The 26,529-nt window shown below is 36.8% G+C and overlaps 2 protein-coding genes across 3 annotated transcripts; both read left to right on the top strand.

Moving 5' to 3' along the window:
* Positions 1–1,365: 1,365 nt before the first annotated feature.
* Positions 1,366–4,146, top strand: LOC311303555 (microfibril-associated glycoprotein 4-like). Of its 2 annotated transcripts, XM_084430077.1 has the most exons (7): positions 1,451–1,585; positions 1,719–1,777; positions 1,847–2,050; positions 2,310–2,406; positions 2,840–3,007; positions 3,255–3,372; positions 3,650–4,146. In XM_084430077.1, the coding sequence occupies exons 2-6, from the start codon at positions 1,772–1,774 to the stop codon at positions 3,365–3,367; spliced, it is 588 nt and encodes a 195-aa protein (XP_084286203.1). In that variant the 5' UTR covers positions 1,451–1,585; positions 1,719–1,771; the 3' UTR covers positions 3,368–3,372; positions 3,650–4,146. The 2 variants fall into 2 exon arrangements, with proteins under 2 accessions (XP_084286202.1, XP_084286203.1); XM_084430076.1 differs by lacking the exon at positions 3,255–3,372 and having other exon boundaries at positions 1,366–1,585.
* A 1,474-nt stretch (positions 4,147–5,620) lies between these two features.
* On the top strand, positions 5,621–15,677 carry ube2ka (ubiquitin-conjugating enzyme E2Ka). The gene is made up of 7 exons (XM_084430990.1): positions 5,621–5,759; positions 7,196–7,289; positions 8,171–8,229; positions 9,072–9,154; positions 9,285–9,384; positions 13,410–13,538; positions 14,829–15,677. Exons 1-7 carry the CDS (start codon positions 5,688–5,690, stop codon positions 14,901–14,903), a joined length of 612 nt encoding a protein of 203 aa, XP_084287116.1. The 5' UTR covers positions 5,621–5,687; the 3' UTR covers positions 14,904–15,677.
* Positions 15,678–26,529: the final 10,852 nt, after the last annotated feature.

Genomic DNA, 26,529 nt, shown 5'->3' with positions numbered 1-26,529 from the left:
CCCACGGCCCTCGACCTCGTCGTGCTCGCCACATACACTATTCACTTATACACTATGCACTTATACACTATGCACTTATACACTATTTACTTATACACTATTTACTTATACACTATGCACTTATACACTATGCACTTATACACTATTTACTTATACACTATGCACTTATACACTATTCACTTATACACTATGCACTTATACACTATTCACTTATACACTATTCACTTATACACTATTCACTTATACACTATTTACTTATACACTATTCACTTATACACTATGCACTTATATACTATGCACTTATACACTATTCACTTATACACTATTTACTTATACACTATTCACTTATACACTATGCACTTATACACTATGCACTTATACACTATTTACTTATACACTATTCACTTATACACTATTCACTTATACACTATGCACTTATACACTATTCACTTATACACTATGCACTTATACACTATGCACTTATACACTATGCACTTATACACTATTCACTTATACACTATGCACTTATACACTATTTACTTATACACTATTCACTTATACACTATTTACTTATACACTATTCACTTATACACTATTCACTTATACACTATGCACTTATACACTATTCACTTATACACTATGCACTTATACACTATGCACTTATACACTATTTACTTATACACTATTTACTTATACACTATGCACTTATACACTATTTACTTATACACTATACACTTAGACACTATTCACTTATACACTCTGCACTTTTACACTATTCACTTATACACTATGCACTTTTACACTATTCACTTATACACTATGCACTTTTACACTATTCACTTATACACTATGCACTTATACACTATTCACTTATACACTATGCACTTATACACTACATTTATACACTATACTCTTATACACTATTCACTTATACACTATGCGCTATAAAACGCATCATAATAAGGGTAGGAAAGAACAAAACAATAATTTAACACTTACAATCAAGTCATTTGAATTTGTTGGTTTTAACCAACACTTTTAACTTGGTTATGAATGTTGAGGTTCTGGAGGTTTGACCCGTGTAAAGAGCTGCAGGGCCGCTGTATCTGGGATGGTTGCAGAGTTGTAACACTAATCAAATGTGCATGAGTTTGATTTGTCACAGCATGTTTAGTCACCAACATCATGTTAAAGATTTTTTTAATGTTTGATTGTCAAAAAGGCATCAGGACCTGGTTGGAACAAACCCTTTAAGCTTTAAGAAATTACAAATTATGACTAAGAGGTTTCTTACCTGTTTTTCTTAAGGGGTCTGTTGCAATCAGTTACTTTATCATCACTTTCAGATGAATAAATTCCTCTTTTGACTTCTTTGAAGATGATTAAGCAGGTTGCCAAAAAAGGGCTAAAAACTTCTCCATTTATGGCATCTAACCCATGACTGTCCAATGAAGATTTGAAGGTAAAAGCTTTAGTGTTTTTTTGTAAATGTGTCAGAAACAGAGGAGGATCCTGACGACTGGAGAGATATTTAAAGACACGTCTCTCGTCTGTCTGAACATTCACAAGATTCTCAACCCATACGGTGAGTTTTATTTCTGGTCATTTTGAAAACGATGCAGGTCTCAGCAAAATATACTTTTTATTCTTCAGGAAATGACTGAATACGTGTTCACGTTCAAGCAAAGGTGATTTTAATTGTCTGAACTGTATTTCAGGTGCAAATCCCACCTAATCCTCTGAGCTGGACCTCTGAAGCAACTCCGCAAACATGAGTGTGAGTTTTAGTGTGTAAGAATGTCAGATTCAGTCAGACAGCAGATCTTGAGTTGTGTGTCTCTCTCAGGTGTTGCTGTGTTTGTCTGCGCTGTTTGCAGTGTTGATGGCGACTGAAGTGTCCAAAACTGAATGCTCTGCCACTGACTGCTCTGATATTTATTCGAGTGGGAAAACTGACAGTGGCGTTTACACCGTCTCCTCAATAGATGGACCGGTGCAGGTCTACTGTCAGATGGTCCCCACCGGACAACATGAAAGAGGCCACTGGACGGTATTTGCATATTGTCTAGTAATATATACTATTGTCACCTAGTGCTTTTATTTGTGCTCTTTTATTTTACTTATACAGTCTCTAAGTGTGAAATAGTTCATAAAAGACTGTCATGCATTTGGCGGCTTAGGAATCACACAAAATTGACATTTGTTGCTAAAGAAAGCCTGTGAACTTTAAAAAAAAAAACTTTTTTAATGCTTTACACCCTTAAAAGATGAATGATGTAAAACCGATGAATGATTTATGAATGTTTCAGGTGATTCTCAGGCGAATGGACGGCGAGGTGAATTTCTTCAGGCCATGGGACGATTATAAACGGGGTTTTGGTAATAGAGAAGGCGAATACTGGCTGGGTGAGTGTGTTTGAGACATTTTGTGAAAAAAAAAAAATGCAAACAAAGAGAAAAACATGCAATCAGACACATGGAAAGGGACCGTTTACACAACACTGTTTTCAACTGAATAAAAAATTATGCTTTTTGAAAATTGATTTCAAAGTGCACGTTTTTTAAAAGCGACACTAAACTAAAAAAAAAGAAACGTGAGTTTGTGAAAACGCTGACGTCATGCAAAGTCACATTGCCATCTACTGGCCTGGCAGCAGAATACAGCGTTTTTAGTCATTTCAGCGGATCCGTCCGAACGCAAAAAAATACAGAGGATAAACTTTTCTATCATTGACGTGTAAACCTTCCCTAATCTGGACCACAGCCTATAAATGTATATTTATTTGGACATTTCTTTGAATTAGCCTGCTAAACCGGTTTCATTTCATGTTTTCCACAGGTTTAGAGTTTATTCACCTGCTGACACGCAGGAATCAGTATAAACTCAGAGTAGATTTGGAGGATTTTGATGGGTCAACGGCTTACGCTGTGTACGAGTCCTTCTCTGTGGATTCTGAGGCTGATGGGTACAAACTGCGTATCAGCGGCTTCATAAATGGAGGAGCAGGTAAAACTATCCACAAATGTTTTCAGGTTTTCACTTGTGTGACCCTAATGATGAATCTACACAAGCTGGATTGTTTAATTGAGGAAGAAAATGCTTTAAACTGTGTTTAAACTAACCTGTGTCCCCCTGTGGTGAAATTAAGTTTTAATGTTGTTTATATGTCTATGTGGTGTTTTTAATATGCTTAAACCATGTGTAAGTTCATAAGTCGACAGCATTGCTGAGTATTTCCTCCTTAAAACTGCAGTGAACCAAAGACAGTCTCAAAAACACACTTTGAAATCGCTGGTGTTTCTGACGTCACAAACTACCTTGCAACCAATCAGATCAACGTGTGATCGTCAACCAGTGGATCTCTGAGCTGAGTGAGTGAGTGGAGGCGGGGCTCATTTGCATATTCATACAACCGCGCATACTAAATGAGGCAAGGGTGTCGAGTTACATTCGAGATATTTTAAGGCACGAAGAATTTTTTTTCAATGAAAAAAACGTTTAACTATGTAATTTTGGTGATCAAAGATGAGTTTTAAGGGATACAATTATTGACTACAGGGGGTAGTCTCTACTTTAAATAATCTTATTATAGATGAATGAAAAGATAAATAAAAGTGTGTCTATAATGAAAGTTTCTCCTTTTTGCAGGTGACTCTTTGAGTTACCACAATGGAATGAAGTTCTCCACCTATGACAAAGACCAAGACAAATGGAGTGGTGACTCATGTGCTATAAGTAGATCAGGAGGGTTTTGGTACAATAATTGTTATTACACAAACCCCACTGGTCAGTATTTGTGGGGGAAAGATACTGTGGATATAAAAGCTTCGGCCAACTGGTACTACTGGAAGAAAAGCTGGAGATCTCTGAAGTCCATCACCATGAAGATCAGACGCGTGATGTAGACCAGGGGTTAAAAACGCTTTGCATATCCACAACTGTAATGCATTCATGTGGATCTTTCTTAAAATATGGCGACCAGCATATTCCCATCAGAAAAAATTGCACATAAAAAAAATAACAATTTGACATCTGTTGTCCTTTTAAATAAAAATGTTGAAATTGGGATCATGACTTCAAGCTTTTCGACATGCTTTGTTTGCTTTGATTTTGAAGCAATAAAAGTGTATGCTGAATGCAAGCGATATGTTGTTTTTTTGTGTGTGTTTTATGTATTAATTAACTAAATAGACAATAGCAATACTCATGTGGGCTTCATATATGAATTAGGAAAATAGTGTATTCAGCGTTTCAAGTAAATAAAAGGGGACACAATATGTCCATGTGTTCTCTAAACATAAATGTCTATGGAGCAAATGAGTTGTTTTAGCAACAGTTTGAAAATGCAACTTCCAACATTATGTTTTAATTTGACAAAAAAGCTAGAATATAACTTCTATAATATATATATATAGAATAGAACTTCTACTGCAAAAAAGTGCTGTTCTTCCTCAGTATTTTTGTCTTTGCAATCATAGTCCTCAAAGATCAATCTCTACCATATAATGGCATATTAAGAAATATAATATCAAGTAGGAGAGGTCAGATGTCAAGTAAGAGAGTTCCCGTTTGTGTGTGTGTGTATAAGTGTGTCCAAGGCCTTGTTTTGTCAGGGTGAGTCCATGATGTGCACATAAGAAGTTACACACAGACAGTCTTACACAAGAATAGTCAAAAGTGGAGCCTAAGAAATAAGAAAATACAAACATGAATATATTTAGGTGTAATCAGAATAAAAATGTACAGTGATTTGAGCAGGTTAGAAATGAACCAACTTCGTCTTCTGCAGACTCACTGAAAGATGTTCAAGGTCGGCTATACGGTAAAGCACAACGAAGTTGCAAAATAAAGCAACTTCACTAGCATGATGAACTTGAAGAACAACAATGACTCTGACAATGAGTCGACTTTTCCATACAGAAGATGTTTTGAAATTGAAATACATTTTTGTTGGCCCTATTAGGCTATCTCTCCAAGCAGCCTTGGGTGAACTTCTGTGAATTAACTAGATAAACACACACACACACACACACACACACACACACACACACACACACACAGACACACAAATGTATTTATTTAATGTATTTATTTCAAAATGTATTTCAAATGTTTATGTAAGACTGGAAGCTGCTATTTTGAACCAATAATCGACACAAAAAGCAGTTGAAGGATGAAGTGCATAATTCTTATTATCTTATTTACTTATAAATTAATTTTATTATTTAATTTTGTATTTGTCCATTACACAGTTTTTATGTTGTTTTGCCCTACTTTCCAAATGCTTTGGAAATACGAATGTAAAAACATGTGTCATGCCAATAAAGCACCTTAAAACTAAAACTTCTTACTCTGATATAGAGACACAACATTCGCTCACACTCACTCTGAATGCAGTGTAGGACAAAAACAGAAGGTTGTGCGAAAGGTACAGTGGTGGTTATTACTGGTATCAGGAGTCAAACTGGTACTTTGATATCATTGCCATCTTCATGCAGCCAAGGCACATCAAAAATACCATCGTACATGTGCATACTACTGTTATTGTACTTTTGCACATTTTTATCGTATACAGCTGCAAATGAGAGAGAGAGAGAGAGAGAGAGAGAGAGAGAGAGAGAGGTGTGTGTGTGTGTGTGTGTGTGTGTGTGTGTGTGTGTGTGTGTGTTGTTGGTGGTGGTGGTGTATGAACAGCATGGCCAACATCGCGGTCCAGCGGATCAAACGGGAGTTTAAAGAGGTTCTGAAAAGCGAAGAGGTTCGTTTAACACTTACACACATGTGTGTATTTCGCTTGACAGCTGTCAATCATGCCTTATGACTGACACATGTGCATTTAATCATGTGAGATGATGGACGGATCAATTGTGACTCTCTCTGATCCGGACAGAGTCCGCTACCGCTGTGATTTGTCTCGTTCACTGAGATAATGTAGTTTAATGTGTGTTTGTGGTGTCAGATACGCGATTTGGGGGAATATTATGGGATGTTTGTCCCGTCCAGGCCGAACAGCATTTAAACGAGTCCAAACCCGCCGAAACGAGCCACAACACATTTCTCTGGCATTCAAATGGCTTATTTAATCGATTATGCAGTGTCTATTGTGTTTATGCAGTGCTTTGATGTGTATTTATGTGTGTTTATAGTGTTTTTTAATAAAGGCCTGTGTGTGTGTGATTAGCCGCATGCTAACTGAAGGCCAGCTAGTGCTACGTAAACACACATATTTACGCTTACGTTTGACGTTAAAACAACATTTTTAGACGCACAACAATGAATATTTGGGTTAATTTATGTGGGCTGACAGGTTTGTAAACTTTTTATTGTAGTTTTGTCACGGATTTGATAATAGTTTCGACAGAATCACAACAATGATAATTGATTATTATTATAATTGTATTACGGGCGCGAACTTTCATTAAAACCTTCATTTGTGACTCGTGATTAAAGTTTATTCTTTAAATAATTTGTGTTATGATGTACTAATGTGTGTATTGAATGTTGTGTGACACTTTTAACACGAGTATTTACAAAAACTTAAGAAACAATGAACTGAATTTACCATCTAAATCTCTGATCCTTTAGTAAGTAACGTTATTAATCTATCTTAAATTACAGGTTTAGTTGGGTATAACCAATTCTAGTGAGTTGTCACAACTGTCAGTCACAAATGAAGTGTCAAAAATACCATAGTATTACCATGGTACAAAAACAGTCACGTTTTTTATGACTTTTAGTTGCATTTTACCTTCTGATATCATCACGGTACTATGACTTGATTACATTATCCCAGTTAAGAAAAATATGTTTTGCCAAGAACGTTTGTTCATAACTTTGAGAGAGCCTTGTCGGAACTTTCTGGGATGTTTTTGCTAGAGTTGCTCCTTCTGAATTCTGGCGAGTTGGGCATTATTGGGTTTGAATTTTGGATTTAGTTGCGAAGTTTAGGGGTTTTGACTTTGGATTTAGCCATTTAAATTTCAAGCTTTGACTTAAAATTTTGGAGTCTGTGTTTATTTTTGAGGGCATCAAGAAAACTATTAGCTACCATCCAAAGTTGGAAACCTAATCCATACTTTCCTAGGCATTTTCTGCTCTCATTTTGGGGACGAAAGTGGGCAATTTTGTGTAATGGATTTTATTTAAAAAAAATTTGTTGACTAATTTTCCTGACATTTCTTTTTATTTTCACAGACGAGTAAAAACCAGATCAAGGTTGATTTAGTGGATGAGAATTTCACAGAACTGAGGGGGGAAATCGCAGGACCGCCAGATACACCTTATGAAGGCGAGAGCAAAGGAATTATTCTGATCTGTTAACAGTTTTTCTGTCTTACCTGATCAACCACATCTCAAGATATCTGCACTATTTGATGCCACGCCCGCCAATGGCACCTACATAATCTTCTTTCTCCTTTTCTATCTGGTTTTTGAATGCATAATAGCACAGTTACAGCTGTTATTAAAGTGTTTAGCGACATTATTAATGCCTTAGATTGCAGGCAAATTTGCTCTTTTTCTTGATTTATCGAAGGCTTTTGACACAGCTGATCATGACATTCTTTTAAAGAGACAAGCCATTGTTGTTCTGTCTCTAAAGGAGTCCCTCAGGGGTCTGTACTGGGACCCATTGTATTTTCCTTGTTTATAAATAATATCTGTGATAACATTCTCAATTCTAGGTCTTTATAAAGATGATACTGTAATTTATTGTCGTGCATCATCAGCTTCACAAGCTCTTCAATACTAGCAATCAGCGTTTGATATTGTACAGTCTCGTCTGTGTCGACTTAAACTGATTTTAAATACGCATAAAACCAAATTAATGTTATTTTCAAATTCCAAAGCTCTACAAGGAATCTTCCTGATATTATTCCTGAATTAAATGACTGTGTGTGGTTATTTAGCCATTTTGTCTTGTACATTAGTGTCTCATTTCTAAAATCTCCCCTTTCTGACATTGGAACGTCAATCAATTTTCTAAATGCATGCACTTGTTTATGTTGATGTTTCTAAACGTTTCAGATGATGTTTTTAACATATGCCTTGGTGACACATGTATGCATGCTTACTGGAGTAGATATTTACACTAATATGATGTTGATTTCATAAATTGTTTTGATTTTGTCTCTAATTTTATGTGACTTTCTGTCTTTTCCTGTTTTGTAGGTGGCAGATTTCAACTAGAAATTAAAATTCCAGAGACGTATCCATTTAATCCACCAAAGGTGAGTAAACGCTGGGTTAAACGCTGGGTTAAACACTGGGTTAAACACTGGGTTAAACGCTGGGTTAAACGCTGGGTTAAACGCTGGGTTAAACACTGGGTTAAACGCTGGGTTAAACACTGGGTTAAACACTGGGTTAAACGCTGGGTTAACCGCTGGGTTAAACGCTGGGTTAAACGCTGGGTTAAACACTGGGTTAAACGCTGGCTAATCTAGTTTAACTGTTGGTATCATATGGTAGATCAGGAGTGCTGTGAAGTTTGTGCAAACAATTATATGCAGGAGCCTTCATATAAGTACAATAAAAACAAAGTTCAATGTTCTTCATCAGTGTTTCTGTCTTGTTTTCCAGCACAAATATCTAAACATTCTTAAATCAAGATGCATTTACTAGCGAAGCAAAATCACTGAAGATATTAAGCCTTGTTTAATGAACAAATTATCAAAAACTAATACTCAAAACAAGAACAAATATCTGCCGATTGAATCAGAAAAACAAGTTAAGACTTGACTTGACTTGACTTGACTTGACTTGACTTGACTGACAACAACAACGTTTGAGGCGGTTATTATACATAATCTCATTTACAGCATAAAAACTGCTGAGCCGCATCTAAAAGAAGCTTATTTACCTTCTTATTCTTCTACTTCTGTTGTCTGTGCACATTTTTATTGCAACAAGCTGCATTAATCTGCCAAATATTAGCGCTTTAGATGCATTTTGTATTTGTATTGTGATTCCCTGAATTGAAACTGAGTCACATTGTGAGCTGTGTGCTCTGCTATTGACTGATGTTTTTTACTTTAGGTATTAATTCCTCTTGTCCGCTGATGTTTTTCAGGTTCGGTTTATAACGAAGATCTGGCATCCCAACATCAGCTCAGTAACAGGTGCCATTTGCTTGGACATCCTGAAGGACCAGTGGTAAGAGCTTACTGAACGCACTATAGAGCTGTGAAGCAACAGTGAACACTGAAACTGATGAACTCTCTGCTGTGTGTGTGTGTGTGTGTGTGTGTGTGTGTGTGTGTGTGTGTGTGTGTGTGTGTTTCAGGGCGGCAGCCATGACCCTCCGAACAGTGTTACTGTCACTACAGGCTCTTCTGGCCGCTGCTGAACCAGATGATCCACAGGACGCTGTAGTCGCCAATCAGGTATATAGAGAATTATGTATTTATTAGGATTAACTTATTGGTACACCACCACCACACCACCACATAACAGCCACTACATATCAAAAACAAATTAACAATACATCTACAATAGGGATGGGACGATTACCGGTTTCACTATAAACCACGATAAAATGTACTGACGGTTAGTAATATCGTTTCAAATTTAATTATCATTAAAACCGTGTTTGATTATCGCGATTTTAGATCCTGTTCAGCCAGCAACAGTCTGACGCACGCGCAGCGCGCAATGTTATTTTTTTATTCGAGAAGGAATTGCAGAAGGCAGTGACCGTGCTCGGGAGATTTTTCAGCCTTTTAAAAGAACCAATTCTGAGGTGTGGTCATATTTAGAACAAAAGTCCTGAGGGAAACTTAATCGAGGATGGTCATCCTTAGGACTGAACGATATTCTGTTTTAACATCGACATCGCGATGTGCGAATGAGCGATAGTCACATCGCCGGAACATGCGATGTGAAGGGTAACGTTACGTTAGTAGCACCCATAGTGTAAGAGAACGGTAGCACCAGGGTAGCACACAGTAAACACAAGTTTGTTGTATGGCTTTTTGCTGGGGTGACATACGCATTACGCGTGCCTGCACAGTGAGGATCTGACAGGAACGCGCTCACCGCTCACAGCCAACATTCACTGGCAATCCTATAGCTAAAAATGCGCGACGAAGATGATCCGCCGCAAAAAAGTCAAAATCAGCTATTTGGGACTAGACTATTTCGTCTACAAAAAGGAGGATGTTGACCAAAAAGAGGTAGGCTACTTTGCTGGAGTGTTATGAAGTTGTGGATGGTTGTCTTTTTAAAAAAAAGTCGTTTCGTGTTCGCATTTATGAGGAAAAAAACAATGTTACGTGACATTACGGACTCGTCACGCGGCCGTTATGAAAGCGGCACTAAAAGACTGCTTTAAAACTTTCACAGAGACCTCAAACAGAAAGCACAAAGCCTTTCTTTAAAACGAATTTCGTTTTGTATTAATTGTATCTTAATTTTAATCAGTATTTCATTATCCAATTTCCTGGATTTAATAAATAGCCTAAAAATTAAATATAGCAGCCAGCGCCTGAACTGGAGATTAAGCTATCATCCATGAACCGAAACTCAGCATAAAAGGTAGCCTACTCGCCTCACACACCGAAAAATAACAATAATAATAAATAAAAAAAATAGAAATATAACTATTATCTACAGAAGAACCATTAAAAAAAAATAAAAAATGTATCTGTATGAAAAGTGCATTTCTCCCGATCACTGCTGCAAAGATCGCGAGTCAGTAGGCTATTGTCAACTTTATATTTACAGAAAACACTTGTTTATTAATAAACAATTAAAATGTTTCATTATAATATTTTACATACTATTAATCATTACTTTTGCTGGTTCTAGGTGCCGTTTACATGAACGCGTCACTGAATCAGCACAGAAAACATAATTTTTCGGGTCCTAGAACCTGAAGAACGTTAGGTCCTGTGTAGAACGTTCACCGAATTCTGAGAGAAATATGTTTCTGGAATAAAATATTAAGTGGCCTTTTTGTCACTTGTAATGAAGCTTGCTTATTAGTGAAATTATTAATAACATGGAATGGTAATTATTGACTTTAGCCTGGATTGATGGCTCGCAATATCGCGATATATATCGTTGGGAAAAAAATATCGCAATGTAATTTTTTTTCCAATATCGTGCAGCCCTAGTCATCCTGTCAGCAGAACATGCACAAGAAAGGGGGAAACTTCAGATCTGCCGAGTCGTCTTGTGTGACCATTACCCTTGACCTCAATGCCAAAACTACGTCTGGGAAATAATTGGGCATAAAATGTTGTTTTAAGTTAAACTATTTTATATCAATCACTTGAAATAAACGTGAAGCTTCCGCAAATAAAAGTTCGCAGCAAGTGGCTTTGAGACAAAGACGAACGAACAAGTTCAAACAAGACTATTAAGAGTGACATTTAAGGGATAGGCCTAATAAGTTATATTCATTATACACTTATTACACCGATTTTTTTTTTTACCACATAATTATGGGGACATTGAATTGAGATTAATGTTTTAAATCTTACCTTTTTATAAATCCATTATGTACAGCGTACAAAACAATCGTTCAGACAAGATGATCACAAAAATATTATCAAACTCTGTAAACAATAAATCAACTCCGATTTAATTTTCAATACAATTAAAAACGGAGACGCAAGACGGCAAGTTGTATTTGAATGAAACGAGAGAGCGCGTCCGTTGCGATACATGGTGTAACGTCTGTCAGAGAGTTTGAAGTCTGCCCAGATGAATGAACTGGTAGTTCCACGAGACTTGTATAGATGTTTCCTCTCAGTTAAGCACACTCTTCACATACATGTCGAAGAGCGAATGTTAAAAGGGAAAAGAAAACACTCGAAAACACGCTACAAATCAAAGTGGAAGTAAACACATTATAAAACAACGGTCAGCGGTAGAGCAGTCATCTTCCTCTTTGAATGATCAATCTCACTCTCCCTGTGCGTGCGCGCTCACATAAAAACAGCATGCATACAATAACGTACGCCATAGAAGAAGTTATCTTAAAGGCACACCCACATTCATGTCATGAACACTACTTAACACTAGGTGGCCGTTACAATGGATGTGCGAGGTGTTATAATCCGTTGCTAAAACTTGTCGAAATGTCTTCAGTGTGAGCATCAACTCTTTTTGAACACTTTCATCTCGTTTTAACAAAACCATGATAATATTGATAATCACGATAATTTTGGTCACTATAATCGTGATATTAAATTTTCATACCGTCCCATCCCTAATCTACAAACAACAAAACACATTAATTGAAAAATAACACCACAAAGTTGAAATAATAACAAATAATAAATGTATATGTGAGCTTGTGTCGGGAATGAGCAACAAAAAGTGGATGTACAAATAGTATAGCAAAATCTCTAGTGGTTTTAAGAGTTTCTGTAGAGTTCAGAGTCCCCATGTGTGCTTAAAGTGGGCATGAAACAGAAGTTGTGCTCGTCTTTTCTCCTCTATTGTGTCGTATATCCGAGTGAAACGCTTCTGGAACAAGAACAAATGTGGGCGGGGCTTGATTTTGTCTGTGAGGATTTGATTGGATGGTTGTGGTTTGCTATTGGTGGATCTCATGTGAGTGACAGGTTGCCCCGCCCACATCATCAGAGAAGAGATGCTGCGAGAGGAACTTATTCTCATTCAAGATTACGAGACATGAATTAAAAATAATTATTAAAAATAATAATGATGTGCACGGATGTATCTTACATTTTGTATGATCGAATTTAAGGCCATAACATTTTTTAAATATCTTAAATGGTATTATCATACTCTTAATTATCATTAAGATGTATTAAATTTGGCGACAGAAAGACATGAATCGTGAATGCGTCCTAATGTGATTATTAAACTTCGAAAGACGATCTCTTTTTTATTATTTTAATTTGTATTAATATTGAGCATTCAGTTGATTAAAAGAGACAGTAAAGACATTTATAATGTTACAAATGATCACTGTTACAAATAAATGCTGCTTTTTTGACTTTCTATTCATCATAATATAATCATAAGTGTTTCTTGAGCATCAAATCATCATATTAGAGTGATTTGTAAAGGATCATGTGACACTGAAGACTGGAATAAATTACACTTTACTGTATATTCACTTAGAAAACAGCAGATTTACATTATAATAATATTTCTGTATTTTACTGTATTTTAATCAAATGAATGCAGCCTTTGTGAGCAGAAGAGACTCTTTCAGAAACTTTTTTGTGCCATCGTAGTTTTACTATTGTTTACGACTGATGTGGCAAACGTGCAATTCAGAAAGTTATGCTCTAGAAAAAGAGATACTAATAACTCTATATAAGGCTAATATAAGGAAACAAGATTCTGCTAAACGGAGGTTGATTTCATGTGGGTGTCAGGCTGATGTGGTCACTTCCTGTTTTCACTGTGTTTGTTTCCTGTCTGACAGTATAAACAGAACCCAGAGATGTTCAAACAGACGGCTCGACTCTGGTCACATGTTTACGCAGGAGCTCCCGTCTCCAGCCCAGACTACACACGCAAAATAGACAAGCTCTGCGCCATGGGCTTTGAGAAGGTGAGGAGCGAAACACACGCTCACCAAAACCACACTTATGAAAACAAAATGTTATTTTTGAATGTTCAGAATGTTTCAGAAATGTTTTTTCTTGGTTATACGGGAACATTTCATTTGATCATTCTTCAAACATTAAGCGAACGTTACTTTTGAATGTTCTGAAACAAGTAGAAACATTTAAAAAACATTTACATTTATGGAAGATGTATAAATAATGTTATTGTGCTAACGTTCTGAGAACATAATTAAAAACCAGATAACATTGAATGATCTTTCTATTAATGTTACTGAAAGGTTTGTTCAGAACGTTCCCTGTCAGCTGAGCTTCTTCTGTTGCACTTCTATGCAAAATATATATTCAAAAAGCATGTACAAAAATTCCCTATGAATTCCCCAAATTCCCTTTTATTCTTTTGGACTCCTTTTTATTGGTTAAATTAACTTTTAGGAATCAGACAGCATGTCTAATTATAACCGTAATAATTGTAACCATGCAACTGAAATCAATTTAACAACAATTTATTAAAAGTTTAACAAAAAAGTATGTGTAGGGCCCTATGAAATGAGTTTTATTAATTTTTTCTCAAATTCCATTTGATGTTTTTTTTTGTTTTTTTAACCAAATTCTGTGTTAAGGTTTCTGGATTCCATTTTAATGGTTTAATTAAGTTTTAATAATCAAAAATCATGTATATTTAATTGAATTAATAAAAATAACAATTTATAAAATAAATAATTTTTATTAAAAATAAATAATAATTATAAATAATTTTTATTATTTATAAATTCCCCTATAAATTCTGTTATGTATTTGAATTTTTCTTGCGATCAGTAAAGGCATAAAACATTCATTTTAACCATATGATTAAATCAATATTACTTTTAATCATATAAAATAAAACAAACTTTTTTGTCAAACTTTTGTAAATCTGTAAAATATTTCTGTCACAATTTCTTCAAGTTAAACCGAACTTTTATTTGGAGGGGTTGCTGTGAAGAGAGTTTCGGTGTGTTTGTGACAGTAGTTGTTCTTAAATGAAACGGTAAATGCTGATTAAGTGACTCAGAGTGGCTCTGGAGCTGAAGTTCATGCGTTCTCATCCTCATAGAGCTATACAGTAAATCCTGTTTTTATGACTGGATCCCGTCCACGTTTTCCCGCATTGTGGGATTCATAGGGCCCTAACAAGTGCACATGCTATGCTTTAGAAGCCACTAATGTGATTTTGCACACTATTTAGTCAGTGTAGTATTTCCTCCCGTCAGAATGCCGTGTTTTCCTCTGTGCAGAACGCAGTCATAGTGGCGCTGTCGTCGAAGTCCTGGGACGTGGAGACGGCGACAGAACTATTGCTCAGCAACTGAGTCCGACACGAGGAGCCAAAGCACCTGATCTGACACAATCACACTCTTTCTCTTCATCCTCCTGTTCTCTCTCCATCTTCTCCATTCCTTTACTCGACATAGTTCATCCCAAACTGAAAACGTCATGTTTATGTTGTTCTGAACTCGTATTTGTCCAGCAGGAGACGTTTAGCCGAGTGTTCACGCTGCTCTCTCTCTGTATGAAGAAAGCGGCTGGTGATTTTGCAGTACAAATGCCGGGTTTTGAACAACATGAGCGCGAGGAAAAGATGCGTTTACTTTCATTTTTGGGTGAACTGACTGTGAACTTTTCTATCTCTTTCTTTTGTTTACTTATTTTGGTTTGGATGTGCCTTTTTTCTTTCTCTCTTATAATCTTCATCATTATGATCATCATCATCATCATTTCCCTCAGAACGGTGCAGCAATCTGACTCCAGCCCGACTGTAGCCCCGCCCCCTCACACACACACACACACACAGTCTTTCTCCCTCCCGCACAATCATTGGCTCTTTTATCTGGAAAACATTTTTAAAACTACAGTGTCAAACAGACCAACATGAAATGGTACCTTCACTCATAGATGTTAATCTCAAACATTCAAGACTGGAAAACACACACACACACACACACACACACACACGCAAATATATGAAAGACGAGTTCATCTGTAAATAAAGCTATTAAAGTCTGTATAAATTAAAGCAATGTGGCAATGCCTTTATTTATTATTGCTTTGTGGAATAGTGAAATAAACACTAGTTTCATGGCTGAGCATGTGATGTTTGGATGATCTGTGTTTGCATTGACTGCAGGTTCTGAGAGCACAAAAACATCATACAGATGTCTTTCTCTGAATATATGATCATGGAGACACATCCTGGCATATATAGAGAGAGAGAGAGAGAGAGAGAGACTGGCGTTCAAAAGTTTTGGATCGGTTCGATTTTTTATGTTTTTAAAAGAAGTCTCTTCCGCTCACCAATAATCCAGGCAAAGTAGCGTTTTACGACAGACTAATTGTAAAATAATTTTTTTCAGCATAGATCTTTTCTATGAGGTGTCCAGAACAACATACTAAAAGTCCTAAGAAATCCTAGTTGAGGAAATATGTTAAATTCTCATCAATCCGAGATGTGTGCCAATAAGGCCAGGCAACAATACACCCCAATGGGGCTATTTTTTTCCTTTACTCCTATCAAAATGAAACTTCACACAATGAAAGTACCCATGAAAAGTAACATTTTTTGTATTACAAGTTTCTTTGAAAATGAATTTTACTATGCAAATGAGCTATAGACTAATCGAATATGCCCCAAAATACACCCAAATAGGCTTAATTTTTTTCTTTACTCCTAACACAATAAAACTTTACATAGTAAAAGTATACATGAAAAGTAACTTTTTTTGTATTACAAGTTTCTTTTGAGATGAATTAGAATATGCACATGAGGGCCACACTTATTGAATATGTCCTAATTTGCATATAGGCAGAAACACCATTCATATGACAAATACATCGGCCCAATATTCATCCAATCATCCTACTGCCAATGGGTGATGGCAGTGCTGCTTTTAGACTGGCCTCTAACCTGAAAACTGCCTGGCTTGGTAGTACCTGCCAGGGGTATAACCCCCGGTGGTATAGAGCTGGTAAGTCCCGCCCCCTTCGCTAACCCCGCTGGACCTCAAAGTTGAAAAACCGTCAATGCAAGTGAATGGGAGAAAATAATTATTTCCTGGTCCCGTTTGAATTGTGCCATGAATGTGAACATATGTTGTCTGTGAATTTTTTATATAACTTTTCGTGTAAAGAATGATACAATTTAGCGGGTAGAAGTTTGATACGGTTAGACTTTGTGTGAAAGCACTTTGTGGACTACAACTCTCGACGCGTTTGAAACGTTAACACCACTAGCACACAGACTAGCTCACGGATCCCGCTAAACATGGCTGTGTCTTTGGTGCACTTCACCGCCTTCTTTCAGGGAGAGGACAAAATCGTTGAAGTTGGTGAAAACCACGGGTAAGTCAACTTTATGGGGTGACGTCACATAGGCGACATGTAGTCTTTCTCGTTATTTCTTTTCCACAACTGCTAGCTGAAGAATCATACCATATACTGTCAAACTCGTAACATGAAAAGTTATAAAAAAAATTCACAGACAACATATGTTCACATTCATGGCACAATTCAAACGGCACCAGAAAATAATTATTTTCTCCCATTCACTTGCATTGACGGTTTTTCAACTTTGAGGTCCAGCGGGGTTTTACGGAAGGGGCGGGACTTACCAGCTCTATAGTCTTCAGGGTCACGGAGGCACACAAGCCTCTCCACCACGACAAGGTAGCAACAACAGGGGAGGTTTCTTTCTGGTGTTTTTTATTTTATTTTAGATTTTTTTAGTTTTTCTTTAACTAACTAGATATTGCTGTTACTAGCTTCTCATAACACTGCAAAGCTACTTTACAAACGGTGGAAGTCTGATGTGTCGCCCGCCTGGTCTGAAATACTTGCTAACTACAAAAAGAGAAGCAGTTTTGGTGTCTGGCAAAATTATCTTAAAGGGATACTTCACTTTAAAATGAAAATTCTGTCATCATTTACTCACCCTCAAGTTGTTTCAAACCTGTATGAATTTCTTTCTTCTGCTGCACAGAAAGATAGATATTTTGAAGAATGTCAGTAACCAAACTGTTAACTGGAACCATTGACTTCCATAGTAGGAAAAAAAGTACTACGGAAGTCAATGATTCCAGTTAACTGTTTGGTTACTGACATTCTTCAAAATATCTTCCTATGTGTTCAGCAGAAGAAAGAAATTCATACAGGTTTGAAACAACTTGAGGGTGAGTAAATGATGACAGAATTTTCAGTTTAAAGTGAAGTATCCCTTTAAAGCAGTGGTTCCCAATTCCAGTCCTCGTGACCCACTGCTCTGCACATTTTGTATGTCTCCCTTATTTAACACACCTGAACCAGATCATCAGCTCATTAGGAGAGACTCCATGAACTGAACTGAGTGTGTCAGATAAGAGAGACCTACAAAATGTGCAGAGCAGTGGGTCACGAGGACTGGAATTGGGAACCACTGCTTTAAAGAGCTGGAATGTCTGGAAAGTGTGTCTATCTGGTTTTTCATCTGTCTTCTGTGTGAGAGTGAATCGTTTAGTTGGTAAGAATGACTTCTGCCTGTAATCTCGTAATCTCACCAACAATACCAATCATTTGTAAATCTACCAGCCCAAAATTTAATCTCACCATGTTACTAATGACTAAGATGGCTATTCTGACTTTCTTCTTATGTTATCTGTGGGGGAATGTCATTAGGTAAGGCTTGAAAAGAATAATAATAAAAAAAAAAGAAAAGAATTTAGAAAGCAACTGGAGGCAAGATTGTGCAATCAGTTCTTAAGGTCAATATAAGTCTTTTTGTGGCAACTGACCCAGGTAAGTGTGGCAAGTGACTTTGGTAACACTTTAAAATACGGATCCTTCGTTAATGAAAAACTACACAGGAACAAATGAGTAACACAATATTAACAATCTAGTAACTACAGTTAACTAACAAGTAACTCTGATTAACGAATTAGTAAGTAATAGCACACAGATTTAAGTGGTAGTTCACTATTAACTAATCAATAACTACTATTTTTTAATACTTCACAGAGAACTACTGAATTTTTTACAGATTTAAGTGGTAGTTCACTAATAACTAATCAATAACTACAATTTTTTAATACTTCCCAGAGAAATAATGAAAAAAATTCACAATTCATGCAAAACTAATTAATAACTAATGCAGGACAAATTACTAGCACTAGATTAACATTACTGCTAGATACTGTACACTAATTATAAATATGTAATAGCGTAGCAGACTTATGATTTGGGAAAGCTGTCAATAATTAGCCTATGCACTGCTGTCTTTTAGAGAACTATTCATAAACGAAATAATTTTTAAGAATTGTTTTTATAAATGCACTTGTCTGGAACACTTACCCTGTGGCCGATTTTCCGGCATTCCTCTGGACTGGCTTTGAATAACTAGACTCATCATGGTGAGTACTGGAACATACTGAGTCATCAGCCATCCAAATACCAGTTATTTTATTAAAGCTTGAGTCATTTGCGACACTTGAGTCATTACTAGTTAGTTAACATGATCTTCACTTTAGAATACGGATCCAAATAGGGGTATGTAGTAACACTTGAGTCATTACTAGTTAGTTAACATGATCTTCACTTTAGAATACGGATCCAAATAGGGGTATGTAGTAACACTTGAGTCATTACTAGTTAGTTAACATATATATATTATATATTAATATACTATATATATAATAGCAAAAAATACTATTGGATCTATCCTCCTACGTACGGTCGCATTGTAAACATTGTACTTCTGCCGGTTTGTTGATCAGCTCAAGCTGAACTATTGAAGTTAAAAAGTCTACAATTTTTTTTTTCTTTTTTGAAAATGACCTATCGTTTCGCTAGATAACAACCTCTTCTTCAGCTGTGATCGCGTACAGCCCGTTTAAACACTTCAAAGACTTTTGAAACTGCATTGATTTGGACTTAAAAACGATGGTAACCAATGAAGTCCATTGTTAGAAGAAAAATCCAGAAATGTTTTCCTCAAAAAAACATAATTTCTCTCCCACTGAGGAAAGAAAGACATGGATATCTTGGATGGCATTGGGGTGCGTAAATTATTAGGAAATTTTCATTTTGGGGTGAACTAATCCTTTAAATTTATCGTGTTTATGCATAGGTTAACTTACTGAATGGACATGAATGTGTTAGTTATTTGGCCCCTGTTTTTCTACTTGTGACTTTATGGTATCTTGGCCATACAGTAAGTCAATTAGGCCTAGTGTTGAGCTCATTTGCATATTTAAAATAGATTTTTCAAAGAAACTTGTAAAACAAAAATGTTACTTTTCATGTATACTTTCACTGTGTGAGGTTTGATTGTGATAGGAGTAAATGAAAAATTAAGTCCATTAGGGTGTATTCTGGACATATTCGATTAGTATATTGCTCATTTGCATATTCAAAGTAATTTTCAAAGAAACTTCTAATACAATATGTTTTACTTTTCATGTATACTTTTACTATGTAAAGTTTTATTGTGTTAGGAGTAAAGGAAAAAATTAAGCCTATGCAGGTGTATTTAGCCTATATTCGATTAGTCTATAGCTCATTTGCATATTCAAATTCATTTTCAAAGAAACTTGTAATACAAAAAATTTTACTTTTCATGGGTACTTTCATTGTGTAAAGTTTCATTTTGATAGGAATAAAGGAAAAAAATGGCCCCATTGGGGTGTATTGTTGCCTGGCCTTATTGGCACACATCTCGGATTGATGAGAATTTAACGTATTTCCTCAACTAGGATTTCTTAGGACTTTTAGTATGTTGTTCTGGACACCTCATAGAAAAGATCTATGCTGAAAAAAATTCTTTTACAATTAATTATATTTTTGGCTCCAAAATGAGTTACTTTGCCTGGACTACAAGGCTGCATTTATTTGATTAAAAAATACACACACAAAAAACAGTAATATTGTGAAATATTATGACAATTTAAAATAACTTTTATATTTTAAAGTTGTCAGCATCATTACTCCAGTCTTCAGTGTCACATGATCCTTCAGAAATCACTCTAATATGATGATTTGATGCTCAAGAAACACTAATGATTATTATCAGTGTTGAAAACAGTTGTGGACATTTTGTTTTCAGGATTATTTGTTGAATAGAAAGTTCTAAAGAACAGCATTTATTTAAAATAGAATATTCTGTAACATTATAAATGTCTTTACTGTCACTTTTGATCAATTTAATTAATTCTTGATTAAGTAATGTATTCATTTATTTATTTCCCCCCCAAAATAAAATAAAAATTCTTTCTGACCCCGAACCTGAAATAAAAATGTAAATAACTGTTTTCAACACTGATAATAATCATAAATGTTTCTTGAGCATCAAATCCTCATATTAGAGTGATTTGTGAAGGATCATGTGACACTGAAGACTGGAGTAATGATGCTGAAAATTCAGCTTTGATCACAGGAATAAATTACACGTTACTGTATATTCACATAGAAAACTGATGTTTTACATTGTAATAATATTTAACAATATTACCGTTTATCGTTTTTATTTTTCATTCAAATCATTTTATCTCTCTAAAAATCATCATTTCATCTGTTTACTTGTGTTTCCGTTAATCAGCATCAGAGAGAGAACACATGCGACTGTGTCGTTGAATTATTGAACTGTTAACTTAAAGCGCAGTGCTAGGCCTACTCGTGCACATCATGTGTGTGTGAGGGGTTCGGCTGACAATAAGAGTTTAGGAAGCTCTGGTCTAGTGGAGTTCAGGAGAGAGAGAGAGAGACACTCGATCGCCTCCTGGAGGAGAGAGGAGGAATGACGAGGCTGAGCTGTGCTTTTCCTTTCCGCACTCATAGCGGACAAAATGTGAAAAAATAAATCACATTTGAACAGATAAAGGAAAAAGCAACAGAGCTGAGCCTCGGTGAAGTGGATCACGTGAGTAGTGAGGATGAAGCAAAAGCTTACAGCACCTGGTATTCCCAGGTATTTACATTAAAATAATTAAATAAACAAACAAAAAATTATACTGACTTATATTTAATTGGAATACAATGTATTCAGGGAATTATCACATTTGTATTCAATATCATTCGGATGCACTCTCAGTCCCTCACTGTAACCGCTCTTGCCCTTTGCATTCTTTCTGTTTTTAAGAAAAAGGGACGAGTCAACTTTTTTTCTTAGTTACTCGCCGTTATGGCACAGATGTTGTGAACTGAGTTAAACTTTCATGATGTGAAAATATATTTATTTTTAAAGTAATGGGCTGAATCCGAAATCGTCCCCTAAACCCTCATTCACTATTCCCCACGTTAGTCCACTAATACTGTTCACTGGAAGTGAATGAAAACGAGTGAGTGAATTCGGGCAGGCGTTGAGTGTACATCGGTTGAGGACACTCGTTATTGCAGTGCAATGTGGGATTGAATAAGTGCACTCACTCAATAACGTCCACTATGGTTTGGGACACCACTACAAATGCCTGTCCCCTCAAATATCACCCTGTTTGAGGGTATAGGGGGCGATTTCGGATTCAGCCATGAGAACACTTGAGGGGGAAAGGGGTGTTTCTGCGGTCCGTCACGTGTAGAGGTGCTGGTGTCCTTCTTTAACCCCCTCTCTCGCTGGAGACTCCCGCTTACGGCCACACCACCCTGAACACGCCCGATCTCGTCTGATCTCGGAAGCTAAGCAGGGTCGGGCCTGGTCAGTACTTGGATGGGAGACCGCCTGGGAATACCAGGTGCTGTAAGCTTTTGCTTCATCCTCACTACTCACGTAATCCACTTCACCGAGGCTCAGCTCTGTTGCTTTTTCCTTTATCTGTTCAAATGTGATTTATTTTTTCACATTTTGTCCGCTATGAGTGCGGAAAGGAAAAGCACAGCTCAGCCTCGTCATTCCTCCTCTCTCCTCCAGGAGGCGATCGAGTGTCTCTCTCTCTCTCTCCTGAACTCCACTAGACCAGAGCTTCCTAAACTCTTATTGTCAGCCGAACCCCTCACACACACATGATGTGCACGAGTAGGCCTAGCACTGCGCTTTAAGTTAACAGTTCAATAATTCAACGACACAGTCGCATGTGTTCTCTGATGCTGATTAACGGAAACACAAGTAAACAGATGAAATGATGATTTTTAGAGAGATAAAATTAGGGGAGAGCGGGGTAAGTTGTCACACGGGTAAGTTGTCACACTGTCCATAACTCCAACACTAGAGGCTCTATCTCAAAAATCTAATAGCCACTTTATGTGACTTCTTCTTCTATAGTCAACTTCCTGTTCACATGTGGTCAAGATCACTGTAATCTGAGGTTAGCACAATTTTCTTATTTTTCTGCTTAAAAAGTAAAAAAATCTCACTTTACATTTTATGCAATACAACTTTGTTAGGTATGAATGTTTAAAATTATTATTTTGCACAAAATAGAGGAGACAGTAACGTGTCTTTTGGTACTTTAGCTAAAGTGATATGTTGAGTTAAACTTGAGATTTAGCCAACATTAGCTCACATGTCAATATGGGGCAAGTTGTCTCAATGACTTTGGGGCAAGTCGTCACATGTGCCCCAGCACCAACCCTGTCCTGCCTAGCACGCCCAGTTATGCTTCTGCTATCACCAGCTCACCCTTACCCAGCAATGCTATTGCTGACAGTGGGCTACCAACTCCAGTGGACATCCGGCCATATCCAAAAGATGGCCCCCGAAAACCAGCCAGCAAAGGAAGAAAACGACGCAAATCAGCAATACTTACTGACACGCCAGTGAAGCAGCAACTAGAAATAGAAAAGACTAAGTCTCAATCTAGCAAAAAGCGGTTTCAAAAGAAAGGGAAGCAGAAATCTGGACCTATGAAAAACAAGGCAGCTACATTTACATTTAGTCATTTAGCAGACGCTTTTGTCCAAAGCGACTTACAAATTAGGACTAAATTAAGTGAGTCATTGTGAAGAGGCAAAAAAAAAAAAACACAAGAAGTGCTCAAAATACGAAGTTCAGGCATTGTTCAGAGTAGCATATGCGTAAAATGTGTAAAATGTAACAATTGGGCCCATGATGCTTGCACCTCAGGCCAGGCAATTTACGTATGTCAGAATTGTGACTCTGGAGATGAGTCTGATTAGTCAGATACAGGGCATCTGTTTTGATCAGAGGTTAAGTTAAGCAGGTTATCTGCAGCATTCCATTCAGTTATCAGGATCTATGTGCAAGCCATAGAACGTTTGAGTTTAAAGTTCAAAGTAAAGTGGTTTTGCCACTTAATTGAAATGTGCATTATTTGGATTGAAATAATAGTTTTTTCCAGATTCTCCAGGCATGGATGTTTATATTTCCAGTTCTGTTTTGAGTTTAAAAAACAAAATCAATATTCACAATTAAGTAGTTGTGTTCTTATTTTTAGATAATCTAGTGTGACAACTTACCCGCCCTAGTGTGACAACTTACCCGCCCTAGTGTGACAACTTACCCGCCCTAGTGTGACAACTTACCCGCCGATGGGGCAAATTGTCACAAGTGCACACTCGCTATTCAACAGTCTACAACTCCGTAATGAGATAAGATATGAAGATGTTATGAATACAACATATGTGCCCAAGACTTCCTTCTTTCATTTGGTATGAGATTTATACCATTTTGATGTATGGTGCTCAGTAAATGTTAGACAGTGTGAAAAGTGTGACAACATACCCCGCTCTCCCCTATAGATGAATAGATAGATAGAGATATACAGACACACATATATATATATATATATATATGAGCATAACAATTGGAGTAAAAAAATTATTTAGTAATGTCTAATGTCTTAAGTATTACGTAATACTGATATATATATATTAGTGTTTACATTATTCACTAGTATACCGTGTTGTTGTTTTTTTTACTATTTTTGGATATTATTTTTTCAGACGGTACCATAGTAATAATTTAAGCAATTTACAGTGACTTGCAAATTGTAATCATTCAATACATGTGTTTGTATGAAAGTACCACAGTATTACACTGAGCGCCGGTCCTCTGGTTCCAGTCCAAACTGATCAGGATTCTCGGGTTCCGTCCGTTTTGTCGTGTTTCTGCTGGCAAGATGCATATCTTTCTTCTGAAAGCACAGATAAACTCTGTCACCTTCCCGAGCCACAGATCTCACACCGCTCTTTTAAAGGGATAGTTCACCCAAAAATTAATATTAGCCCATGATTTACTCACCCTGAAGACATCCTAGGTGTATATGACATTCTTCTTTCAGACGAAGTAAATGGGTGTTTCTGTTTTGTCCATCAAAGTGCATCTATCCATCTTAAAAGTGCATCTGTCCATCATAAAAGTGCATCTATCATCATAAAAGTGCATCTGTCCATCATAAAAGTGCATCTGTCCATCATAAAAGTGCTTCTGTCCATCATAAAAGTGCATCTGTCCATCATAAAAGTGCATCTGTCCATCATAAGTGCATCTATCATCATAAAAGTGCATCTGTCCATCATAAAAGTGCATCTGTCCATCATAAAAGTGCATCTGTCCATGATAAAAGTGCATCTGTCCATGATAAAAGTGCATCTGTCCATCATAAAAGTGCATCTGTCCATGATAAAAGTGCATCTGTCCATCATAAAAGTGCATCTGTCCATCATAAAAGTGCATCTGTCCATGATAAAAGTGCATCTGTCCATCATAAAAGTGCATCATAAAAGTGCATCTATCCATCATAAAAGTGCATCTGTCCATCATAAAAGTGCATCTGTCCGTCATAAAAGTGCATCTATCCATCTGAAGCGAAGCGGTTGTGTAAGAAAAATATTCATATTTAACACTCTACAAAGTAAAATTCTAGTCCACTTGCGTTCCAGTGCGTCATGGCGGAGTGTAAATATCAGCAGTGAGTCGCATTACTGGCATAAGCATTTAGACTTAAAGTGGAATCCGTATGTTCGTTTGGCGTAGTTATTTTACTTTATAAAGTTTTAAATATTAATATTTTTCTTACACAATCGCATCGCTTCATAGGATGAGTTGAGGGTGAGTAAATCATGGGCAAATTTTCATTTTAAAGTGAACTAGGGTTCCCAAAGCAAGAACTGATAAGAATGTAAATGTCTCTGCCAAATGCATAAATGTAATGTAAACGTAAACTACTCCTTTAACATCTATAACTAAACCAAAGGCGCTCTAGACACATGACCTATAGATTGCATTTCGCTCCCGTGTTATTTCAGGACACGGTAATGATGATAAAGGTGTTATTTCCGTCTCAATCCCACATCATCTCCGTTACCTGTCCGCGAGCCCACCTGTTGCGCGCATGATTGACAGCGGAATAGCGGCGCGTCTGGTTACCGGAGCGACACGCGACACCCGGAGCTCCAGTGACGGCAGATCCAGCGCGGAACGGGGGAGAGGAGAGCAGATCCAGCGCTGATGCTCCTGTGGGATCTCCTGTAGGATCTCTGCTCGGGGGGATGGAGAGGATCTGGGTGGAGATGCTGTTCTTCTCCGCGCTGTTGCTCGTTGAAGGTGAGACACGCATATTCTATCCAGATTATACATTTATATTCATTTCAGGCTGGTTTGGTAGGCCTAGTGGTGGCTAGTTAAGCAATTTGTTCTTCAAAGGCAACACAAATAGTTCTAAGAACGTTTCGTTGACGTTCCCATTAAGGTGTGAAAACGTCATTTTTGAATGTTCTCTGATCATTCGAAATGATTTTGTAACGTCATTCGAACGTTTAGGGAACATTCCATTTCAGAATTTTGCAACGGGCACGTTACTTTTGAATTTTCTCTGAACGCCATGAGAACGTTTAGGGAACATTCCATTTCAGAACATTCCATTCCATTTTGCAAATATTATGGGAACGTTACTTTAGGAATTTTCTCTGAACGTTCTGAAACAAATAATAATAAAAAACAAATGTTCAACAAAAACATATTTTTTTCTGGGTTACTGGTTTAGAAGTTGAATCAGGTTAGTTGCAAGTTTGTATTTTACATAC

This window comes from Rutilus rutilus (genome assembly GCF_951802725.1).
Source record: "Rutilus rutilus genome assembly, chromosome: 14".
In the NCBI taxonomy this organism is placed as follows: Eukaryota; Metazoa; Chordata; class Actinopteri; order Cypriniformes; family Leuciscidae; genus Rutilus; species Rutilus rutilus.
Note: the sequence above shows the minus strand (reverse complement) of the source record. Positions and strands in the feature narration are given on the sequence as shown.

Excerpts from the sequence above, each read along its gene's own strand:
- LOC311303555 (XM_084430076.1), top strand. Across the intron at positions 2,407-2,839 it reads AGAAGGCGAATACTGGCTGG|GTTTAGAGTTTATTCACCTG; the intron begins GTGAGTGTGTTT and ends TGTTTTCCACAG. Across the intron at positions 3,008-3,649 it reads CTTCATAAATGGAGGAGCAG|GTGACTCTTTGAGTTACCAC; the intron begins GTAAAACTATCC and ends TCCTTTTTGCAG.
- ube2ka (XM_084430990.1), top strand. The coding sequence starts at position 5,688 with ATGAACAGCATGGCCAACATCGCGGTCCAGCGGATCAAACGGGAGTTT. Across the intron at positions 7,290-8,170 it reads GCCAGATACACCTTATGAAG|GTGGCAGATTTCAACTAGAA; the intron begins GCGAGAGCAAAG and ends CCTGTTTTGTAG. Across the intron at positions 9,385-13,409 it reads ACGCTGTAGTCGCCAATCAG|TATAAACAGAACCCAGAGAT; the intron begins GTATATAGAGAA and ends CCTGTCTGACAG.